At 39.6% G+C, this 10,614-nt stretch overlaps 1 protein-coding gene across 1 annotated transcript; it reads right to left on the minus strand.

The window, feature by feature from the left end:
- Positions 1-827: 827 nt before the first annotated feature.
- Positions 828-10,371, minus strand: LOC135467054 (uncharacterized). Its single transcript, XM_064744814.1, has 5 exons — positions 10,086-10,371; positions 9,477-9,667; positions 5,335-5,513; positions 3,347-3,507; positions 828-1,877 (listed from the first exon to the last, which is right to left on the minus strand). The coding sequence occupies exons 1-5, from the start codon at positions 10,336-10,338 to the stop codon at positions 1,822-1,824; spliced, it is 840 nt and encodes a 279-aa protein (XP_064600884.1). The 5' UTR covers positions 10,339-10,371; the 3' UTR covers positions 828-1,821.
- Between the last annotated feature and the right edge of the window lie 243 nt (positions 10,372-10,614).

The raw sequence follows: 10,614 nt of genomic DNA on the forward strand, positions 1-10,614 counted from the left end.
GTCCAGTGGCATGATTTTGCTACTAAAGATCACAATTAGTTAGCCTGTATGATTTCGTCTTTGAATTTCATTCTCTTTTCATCTAGTGCTATCCTAGTAAGCGGTAGTATATTACTCGAATTCCTTGCTTAATTGGAAACTAATTCTGCTTTGACCCATGATGCACTGGACCATTTGCCAGTTATCGACCTGTTGTCGACGCTCTACCGCTTACTCTCAGTAGTGTTGTGATTTTATATTGGTATAGTCTGGTAAAGAACTAGCCTTGTGGACATTTCGCGTTCCACGGTGCACGCTGAAAGTACCATGCCAAAACATATACACTGTTCACTGTAGGTTATCAGATTTAGGTGTCGTATTTTTACTTAATCTCCGATGCATTCGTAGTCGAGCTGAGAAACTATTGCCTTTTTCTGAAATCTACAGGATCTTGACCAGTCGGATTTTAAATTTCAAGGTTTTCAGGTTTGTCTAGTATATCTAGCTAGAAATGTTTCCCCAAAACACTAATAAATAAGAAAGTAAATATAAACAAATAAGTAAACAAATAAACAAATAAGGAAATAATAAGTCAATAAACTTTGCCTATTCTGAGCAGCTCTTTATTTTTTGGTGCCTAGAAAAACATAGGAAATCTTGACCAATAAGGTAAGCACAGAGTACCGTTGAACCGTAAGCGTAACCGTTAAAATCTGGCCTCTTGTCCATTTACCTCTATTAGGGCTTCATTCTTTCTGGCCATTCCCCGACATGTAAAGCTTTAAAAGTACCAACTTCAGTTCCCTGTCATCACGGATTAAGCAGAATTAGATAAAAATATTGCGGTGGTGTTGAACGCAATTTCTATTAGACGTTATGCACAGGTATAAGGTGTTGTCATCAAATTTAATAAACACTAACATCAAAACATGTTCACGCTGTTAAAAGTTCTCTGTGACGTGCATAAAAGCAACCGCGAATCTCACTTCAAAATATTTTTTGAAATGAAATTTCAAATTATATAGAGCATAGATTTATTTAATAAATAATACATTTTATGAACAGGTGGATTCGTCAGTAACACTTTTGGTCTAAAATTGCACTGGCTATATTCCTGATACACAATTTTAGTTTTTTTTTCATAAAGTTTAAACAGTTGTTAAAGTCAGCAATAGCATGTACTGATCAAGACAGGTATACAACACGTTATCAAGACACTCTCTCTTATCTGTGCCCACAGAAATAAACATGGCGGCTTTCAGATTACGACTCACCGTGATTCAGTGAGATTCACAATGAGATTCACAGTTGACTGTTAGGCTTCCTTCTCTGGTGCAAGATTATTGTTTCTGCTGTTTCTAGGTCCATACTTGCTGTGCTTGTCTGAATTTAGATGCCCCGTTCTCAATACCTGTGTGACGTTGCCGACAATCTGCAGACGACCATGCTAGCTTTTGTGACCTTGGTGACCAATCAGCAGACGACGACGCCAGCTCGTGTGACCATTTGCACAGTCTAAGTTCTTTGAAGGTCACTTGTCTTCCAGCATTGAGGTGTGCCTATCTGTACGTTACATGTGGGAAAGTTCGTCAATAGCATGCCAAATATCGATTAACCTGACTGCTTCCAAATAGGTGTGGGATTTTTTTGATAGGACATTGATAACAAACCAAGAAATCAAACAATCAAGAAAAATGCATATGCTAAAATTGCATTGGACATCACTGCGATCATGAAATCCTATACAATCATTCTAAAGTCAAAGGATTCTAAATCAATAAAGTCATCATAGTCGATGATGCTGCATATGTTGTTATTGAGTCTATTGAAGATGCATATCTTTCACATCTGAATAAGAACAGATATCACAAGGTCGTCCGCACTTCCAATCTGGTTTGCTGAAAGAAATAAGAAAGTTGACATGTCGACACATAAGATACAGATTTTCGAGGTACTTTTGAGATATGAAGAATGTTACTTTGGACTTTGTTTAGTACTGTATAGGAAGTATATTTAAACTAATATGCTTTTTGAAAGGTTTGATGGTATTCTAGCATGGCAGAATACTGATTCCATTCAGTCGTTTAGACCATACCTTGCGTCTTTCCAACATCATTAAACTGCTGACTTCTTCTCTTTGCTTGATTCCGTCCTATTTTTGTACTTTCTAGTTCTTTGGTGTTATACGTCGTTTTGATCAATGGCCTTGCAATTATTGACCTGGAACGTCCTTAAAGGCTGACGACTGGTATACGAATGTCTGTTTCGACGCATAGATGCACTACACTTGGGCATCAGCTACACGTATTTTGTAACGTGAAATAACTAAGTTGGCGGTTGGCAGTTAACAGTTGGCTATTTACAGGGTCATACAAGTGACTACGTCATAAAAAGTTAATATGCTATATCTTCATAAATAATGCAGCTTAATGTTAGTTTAATGTTAGTATTGGCAGCCATGCTATTAGAGCTATTGTGTATAACGATTTATTTGTTATTGATTTAATTGGGGCGCTATTGTTAGTCTACACGTAAATATATCTTGGTGTAAGGCGAATTTCATTTGGGAACAAACGAGATCGATAGCTGTAACATGTCTAGAGGCTCGTAAGTGTAATGTAATAATGAGGCATGGATCGATTAAAATGGTGACCAAGAGTGAGTACAAAACCCACATTACTGCCTTATATTCAAATATTACGTGACTATATATGACCAGTCGACATTTTGGAGCAGACACGCATTCAAGGCCGATCTAACATGCCATGCACATTTGATCGTCGTTTGTCACGCGGGCTTATTGTACATGTCTTCGTCACTCTTATCTTCTATTATTGGCTTCTGGTATCATTAAATAAACATTTAGGCCTACATACCACTTTAATACTCTCACATCTAGCCTTCATGTGATGCCGTAGCTATTTAAGTGCGCTTTTAATGGAGCTCTTTATGCATCCATATACCAACCAGTGGAATTGTTTATCGAAATGGAAATGACAGTTTTCAGGTTCCGTTTGACCGTTACTAGCTATAAGTGCTTTTAAGTTTATATTAGTGAAAGGAGTTTTGAAATGGGATGGTTTGTATACTATTTTAGTTTGAGATAATCTCTAATAACGTAAAAGTACAAATAAGTTTTTCAATCTTCATATAATATAAGTCACCTTTCATCAATCCTTCCACAAAAACATTATAGAAGTATCAAGTATAAGAAGGACAGGTTCTGTCCAATTTCCTCTCACCACAGTGCTGGTCGCCATCGTATTAGTGAAATATTCTTGAGTACAGCATAAAACACCAGTCAAATAAGTAAATAAAAGAAAGAAGAATGCATGCGGAAAAAGCTTCTGACCGACACGAAGCTTACCATCAGCCCACCGACCCATCTGACTACCAAGAGCATAATGAAAAGTGGGATAAGCTGTCTTAAAGGTCCAGCTACAGACGTCTGACCCGTCCAGCACCAACAACCATCCTTCGTCCACGTGGCATCCACCAAAATGTGAGTTGATATAAAACTTCCTATAGCTGGAAAACAAAGATAAATCTTGAAGTGATATGTAATGAGATATTCATCACCAGCACTTTTCACTACGGAATTTTGTTTCTCAGTCTGTTTAAGAATAGTTTATCGTTTATTTGTTTTTCCTTTCAAACACGATGCAATATCCTTTTTTTATCATTTTGACTTGCCTTGAATATATGTAAATGTTTATGTGTCGAGATTTTTTGTTCCGACTTTTTCTTACAGAATTCGTTATAAAACTAAATGATAGCGGAACACATTTGATACTAGTGAAGATACTATACTATGGTAGGGTTAATGATATCATAAACCTGAAAGAAAATATATTTGCTTGATTGATGTTTCAAAGGAAGTCAGCTATAGTTCACTTCCATGTACGCTACAGTAGTAGGTTTAAATGGTAGAGAAACATATTTCAATCGAAAGCAGGATACTTACGCTTTCTAAAAAGGTATCATACCTTATTATTTTCATGAGATTTCACCGAATAACATGAAGAGCACTGTACAAATGGCTGTTGTGAGCCGAGGCAGCCATCTTTAGAACTTTATCCAATCAAACACATTGCTATGAGACATGTCAGAGTGCTGTGATGTAGCCTTTACCCATTCACTCCATGAAGTGACATATGATAATGCAGAATTAACTACTACATTTCTCTGACTTTATTAGAGTTGTAGAATTAAATTTGCTTCTTCGTCTTTTTCGCATACAAGAGATGTGTGTTTCTGTTATCTTTTATAATATATCTGAATTTCGTGATAACTAGGTCAGCACTGCTGTCATCTCAGAAGCCACCACTACAAAACTGAAGCATAAAATCCAGCGAAAATCGAATGCCTAGATCGGCCTTAGCAGTACTTAAGTTAACTGCCGTTTGCTTCAGAACTGAGCATGAATCTAGTTGTACAACAATCCTATTATAGTTTTGAAAGCATTTAATATGGGGTCAAATCACCATCACAACCCCTCCGGAAGTTATGATCTGAACCAGAAATACTTCAGCCGTACATCTGCAGCTAGGCTATTGAAATAGGGTCGCTAGAGTTCCTTGTAAATGATATAGTAAGCCTACTGTATCAATAGTTCAAGCAGTGGAAGAAATATTCTTCCAGTATGTTCAACTTCCGAGAAGCTTATTCATCAATTGGGCCTTCTTCGCCGAGGTCTACAACATTTATCCGGCATAGTCTACTGCTTAAAATTGTTATACGGAATATATCTTCGACGTTAGAAAGCTAGAGTAAACGTGATGTCACCTTTCTTTCGGTAATGGAGACGTGCAGAAGCTGTGTCAAGAGGAGGTTTATAGGGTTGAAAAAAATCTAAGTAAATATTTAATGGCGGTTTAAGGCATTTTGAATGGTAGTCTCTCAGAGGAAATAAACAATAGTCAGGTGTTATTAGTCATTATCCAACGATACAAATATCCCGCATGCCGTCTTTCTCACTCGTTACACGTCTGAAGAAGACCTAAATCTTCTGTTCTCTGAGCAAATAAATACGCCTTCGACTGTGAAGTGATTAACCCCTTGGGCGATGGGTGAATTAACTGAACTGTATAGCTTGTAAAGCGAAACTCGATAATTAATCGCTTTCAAAGCGTAAAGTTTATGCCTGGGAAAAACCGAAGCGCCCAGAGTAACCCAGCAACATTTGTTTTAAGAGCAACAGTTGGATTTGAACGCCCAAAGTCAATGGTCAAGAGCCCGATGGTCCCACAGAATGGCCCATCTGAGCCAGCGAAACCCCCTAAAAGCTGTTGTATTAACATTTTGGGGGTTGCATCAGGCGTGGTATATAAATACAATTTTTCTTTATACACCTACTGGTCTTTATAATTTTCGAGAGATATGGTAAAGTAGTTGACTTCAGCGTTAACATCCAGATCTGTCCACGGTGAAGAGAGAAGGTTGCTGAGGGAGAACCAGGAGGTCTTGCTTGTCCCTGAACCACTGAAGCGCAGACGGACAACCTCGTGACTGTTTGTGTACAGCGAAAAGATGACCTGTAAATAATAAAATTATATCGTTAAACAAACAAATCCTTATTGGTATTTGACTCACGATCCTAACCTGGTTCCGGATGCGCTGAGGTGGTTAAAGTTCCACTTCACGAGTTCGAATCCAGCTCTCCTTGCTTCAACTCCAGCTCTCGTTGTTCTTTAACACCAAGAGGTTTGCCAGGTACCTGAGGAGCGGCGACCAGGCTTCCACAGCCCGTAAAGCTGATCGGCAAGACAAGTGAAAAAATACTTAACACGGCGCTAAACACCAATCAAATACATAAATAAAAACGAACGACTCTGAACTACCCCAAATAAATATTTTTTCTATTACCCTTCGCTCCCTTTTTACTACATACAGCGCACTGCTTGGCATCGTGCCAAATCTACATTATCTGTGTCGTAAGATACCCCGATCACGAGACAGAAGCGTTTGACTTCTGGACTATGGGTCTATTGTAGTTCTATGGGTGGATAGAGGTTGTTATTTACACTGAATAAAGCAAACGACAAATACAAACAAAGAAACAAAATGGCTATTTTTTTCTGTCAAAGCGAACGTTTATTTTAAAGGAGAAAAGTATCAGGTTACAGATAATTTAAAGCCCATAGGGATGTTTGAATGCTACACAATAAGGGATAATAATGGTTTCACGAAAAGTTGTTTTTTTTTACATATCCACTTGATATTTCTTCATGCGAGTCTTTCTTTGAGCGGACTCTCCTAAACGTCCCAGTTGACCACAAACCATGGTATGACAATCAACCAATGGGTCATGTTACGACCCAAACTGCCTGTATTATAAAGAGATGGCTTGTTCGAAATACACGACAGTTTCGCCCCACAAAAAAGTAACCAAAACCAGCAGATTTTACTTTACAACGATTTATTAGGTTTAACACGAACAGATAACAAGACTTTTACAAATACTAAAATACTTAAGTTTAACAAGAAGGATAGCAGTATCCATACAAATACTAAAGTACTTACATGTACAACGGTGTCAAGTCCAAACGGACGCATATATTCCACAATGCTGAAAACCATACAGGCATAAATGCAGAGAGGCAATATTCATAAGAGGGAAAATCCACAGTATAACTGAGTGTATGACGAAATATACACAAAATTCCACAGACAGGGTCCGTGTACTAATAAGCACTGTGTACACAAGAGCACAAATTAAATATACAAGTTCAGACTGAACAAGTGCTCTGTGGAGATATGATATAACAAAGCCAGAGGCTATAAAGACACCAAAAATCAGCACAAAAGGCCTACTAAAGTCACACACAGCGAAAGCATCCAAAACTCTCAATAATTCTCCTTTCTCCTCTTTTGACCTGCTTTCATAGGTCTTATATAGACAGGTGGAATTTTCTAGAATAAGAAAATTCCTGAACACTTGTTGTAAACAAACAGGCCCCGAACTGAGAGTATTCTGGAACATTCTAAGGCAGAGGCAGACAGCAGGCCCTGAACTCAGCATATGTAAACAGTGGCAAGCTAAATTTAGAAGCTGACGGCAGTTGTGCACATAACAGTCACAAAACGATCGGTTCCATGATGTCTGATATTTCCCGCGAGACAAAACTTAACCGCTGGTACACGAATCACTGCGTCCGGGCTACAATAGCCACAGTTCTTGCTGATGCCGGGGTTTCTGTGATGGAGGTTATGTCTGTAACAAGCCACCGCAATGAATCCAGTGTACAGAGTTATGTCACCAAACCGTCCTTTTCTTAACGCCGTGAAATTAGCAATGTCCTGCATGGTTCAAGTGTGTTATCAGAAAATGCTCAAAATGAAGATGCCGTTGAGTGAAAATACTCCCATGTCAGCCACGGTGTCGACTGTAATGTTACACGTAACAGTAACAATACCACCCAAATGGCAAAATCCCAGTTTTCAGTCACGCCTCAAAGTTTTGGAGTGTTGTTCAACAAAGCAACAATAAATAACAGCACAGTTCACATCAACTTCACATCCTCAGGATAGCGGACTGGCTGCAGATCGTCCTTTTCAACTCTCAATCCTTGTTTGATGTTTATCCGTGTTAAACTGTTGTTCTTTTTTTCAAAATGTTCAATCAGTTTACCCATGCTTTCTCTCCGCAAACGCTCTTGTCTGAATGCCGCCAATACATTGCCGTTGATGCCAGAGGTTTTCAGTTCCTTTAGCTGTGTCAGGCAGAGCCGCGAACTCTCACTGCCAGCAACGAGCGACCTCCCCGGCTCACTTTTAGTGTGGTCGATGTTTGACACTGTGCCCGTCTCAACAAAGCCTACCCTGATAACAGCGCCTTAGCTGAAAGCGGGAAAATGTGAAAGCAACCCTGCAGATGTTTTATTTCATAGTGCTATATTTTATAGTGGGAATTGTTTTCGAGAAACAAACGTATTCTTTTTATTATTCTGTTCTAGTCATGAAGCACGTCCGTAATATTTAGCATCGCATTTTAACACCCCCTTTAAAACACATCATGCTTTCGTCCAGAATTAGGTCACGCCCCTCTAGAACGTTCGGTTGAACGAAAACAACGTGTCAGGGAAACTGGGGGCGCTTTTAGCTGTTAATCAATACCGAAATGGCGTTTTTGTTATAATTACGAAAACATTTTGCTGCTACCAAGGTAATAGAATAGAAATAATGTTCGTGTCAGGGTAGCCTAACCGTAGTTTTACCGCTTTGCCTTCGACCTAAAATAAAAACTCTTCCACATCGATTTTGATCAAACTGGATTGTTTTGGTGACGTCACTTGCACTCAGCTGTGCATAGCATGTGATCCTATGGAGGTGGGCATGACTGTTTAACAGTCTTAATTCCTCCAGGGCTAATTACCGGCCCCGACACAGTTGGTAGTGCACCCGCTTCGGGAGCGGTAAATCCAGGGTGAATCCTGGGTCAAGTCACACCTAAGACCTTGAAAGAGGAAGTTGTATCTTCCTCTTTTGGTGTTCAGCATGAAGGGGATACTGCAACGGCTGGTTGACCCGTATCAGTATAATGGCTCGGGCGGGGCGACTTACATACCTTCGGTAAGGCGTCTCAGAGAAGCAGCACTAGATCAAAGAGCGGTGGAAATCCGTCCTGCAACAAGGAGGCACATCACATGCACTCTAAGGACATCACATGCACTCTAAGGCTGCCTTTGTCGTCATATGACTGAAAAATTGTTGAGTACGACGTTAATCCCCAAGCACTCACTCACTCACTCAAAGTCTATTCTCAGAATTTGTTTTGTTGCCCCTGTTCTGTTTCTCATTTTGCATGACGAGCTTTCAGTCTCTTTCGGTTCTATTCTTAGAAAATGTAGTCCTATGTGCGCTTGGCTTCATTTTTTTGCGGTTTATTGGAGTATAAACGCAGAAATTGGACCAATCGGATAACGCCTGACGAACGCAAATTCGGAAAAATTAAATTATATACAAATAAATCTGTCTGTTGTCGTTTTAGTGAAGAATTCTGAGGTACAAATGCAGGTCGTAAAAGAATATAAAGAAATAAACCAGAAGGCATTCCGAGATCTTGATCCACAGAAAAAAGGGAAGAACCCCGAATCCTGAATTCGAACAAAGGGGCAGTATTATATTTACTTCAATATTCTATCTTACATTGGTGAAGAATCGTAAGATACTTGTCCTTGGCTCTAGGCCAACCTGTCCATAAAATTTAATCTAAATCCCTGTGAAGTTGCTGGCAGGCAGACGAATTAAACATCTATGACATCATTGGCTGACATCATAGACGAACGCAGGTAAAAGATTCATTAAAATAAACTATCGAACAGCTATAAACATATCCCGTAATGAATGCTGCGAAAAACCTGCACCGTATTATGAAGGAGACTTTGAGGCATGTATATGACAAAACGACAAATAAAAAATAAATAAATTTTAAAAAATCCTTTCTGTATATCGATACGTAAAATAAGCCAGATATGTAAAACAATGAGACTATTCACCTCTGTGATGCCCCAGTTCTTCCAGTCGTCGACGAGCGGGTGTTTGTAGAAGTCACTGAGGGGTGAGCTGAGATCTAGGTCCCGTGAGATGCTCGTCTCACTGAGGCTTGAGGGTGCCCCCGTTAGCCAAGAGTTGTACACGGATACACCGTTACCAGCCGATACCCGGAACACAGGCATTTCCAGCCTCTCTGTTTCCAGAAAATAAAGAACACTCTGAATTCATATTCAGCTTTCGACGATTTGACAGTTACAAGGGTACATCTATGCATGGCGATCCATTTATTCTATTTATACCAAATAAATAGAATAAATGGATCGCCATGCATAGATGTACCCTTGTAACTGTTCACGCCATACTCAAAAATTTTTAATTTATATGGCAGCCCGCATTATGGTGGGAGGAAACCGTCCAGGGAAAACCCACAACCATCCTCAGGTTGCTGACAGGCCTTCCCACGTACGGCCGGAGAGGAAGTTAGCCTAGAGAACAAATGAAATATTCGGGAATATGTCTGTAAAGTTGAACATATCTGTTGTAAGATTAAAGTAGTTGACGTCAGTAGCATATAGCAGCTGTAACAAATACGAACTACTCAAAATGCTTACCATTCAGTTCGTGGTAAACACTCCAGCCTCCATAGGGGTTCATCCACACCGTGTGATTCAGTTGGGCAAATCCACCGAGAAGAACACAGTAATCGTAATTGTGACTGTAGATGGCAAACGCCTTGCAGTCATTCCCCATCCTTAGACATTGTCCTCCACATCGTAATGTCGAATTTTCCGGGACCTTTTTAAGGTATCTCCAGGTAACAGAGTTCCATTTCTCTGAATTTGACACTTGCTGGTACACAGACATATCACAAACTCCTAGCACTGTTTCTAATAGTGCTCTAAAAGTTAAGGTACTGAGTATCGATAAAACCTGGCACTGCATCTTTCGGTTACAGACCCTAATAATTCAGAAATCAAATACCCGCAAGCTGCAAACTTGGCATCCTACACCTGGAGTTCGAACCTTCAATCGTCCACTGTTGTAACTAAGCTCGACTGGAGCAAAAATTAAAAGGCTAAAGTATGGACGGTGAAACAAGATGAGCAACAATAGTGTGATATCCGTCGTAAATGTTGACAC

The sequence above is a fragment of the Liolophura sinensis genome, chromosome 6, assembly GCF_032854445.1.
Source record: "Liolophura sinensis isolate JHLJ2023 chromosome 6, CUHK_Ljap_v2, whole genome shotgun sequence".
NCBI classification, from domain to species: domain Eukaryota; kingdom Metazoa; phylum Mollusca; class Polyplacophora; order Chitonida; family Chitonidae; genus Liolophura; species Liolophura sinensis.

Coding starts and splice junctions, on each gene's coding strand:
- LOC135467054 (XM_064744814.1), bottom strand. CDS start 10,338: ATGTCTGTGTACCAGCAAGTGTCAAATTCAGAGAAATGGAACTCTGTT. Junction 9,668..10,085: donor TGTTTACCACGAACTGAATG/GTAAGCATTTTG, acceptor TTCTGGAAACAG/AGAGGCTGGAAATGCCTGTG. Junction 1,878..3,346: donor GATGGGTCGGTGGGCTGATG/GTAAGCTTCGTG, acceptor TATTTCTTTCAG/CAAACCAGATTGGAAGTGCG.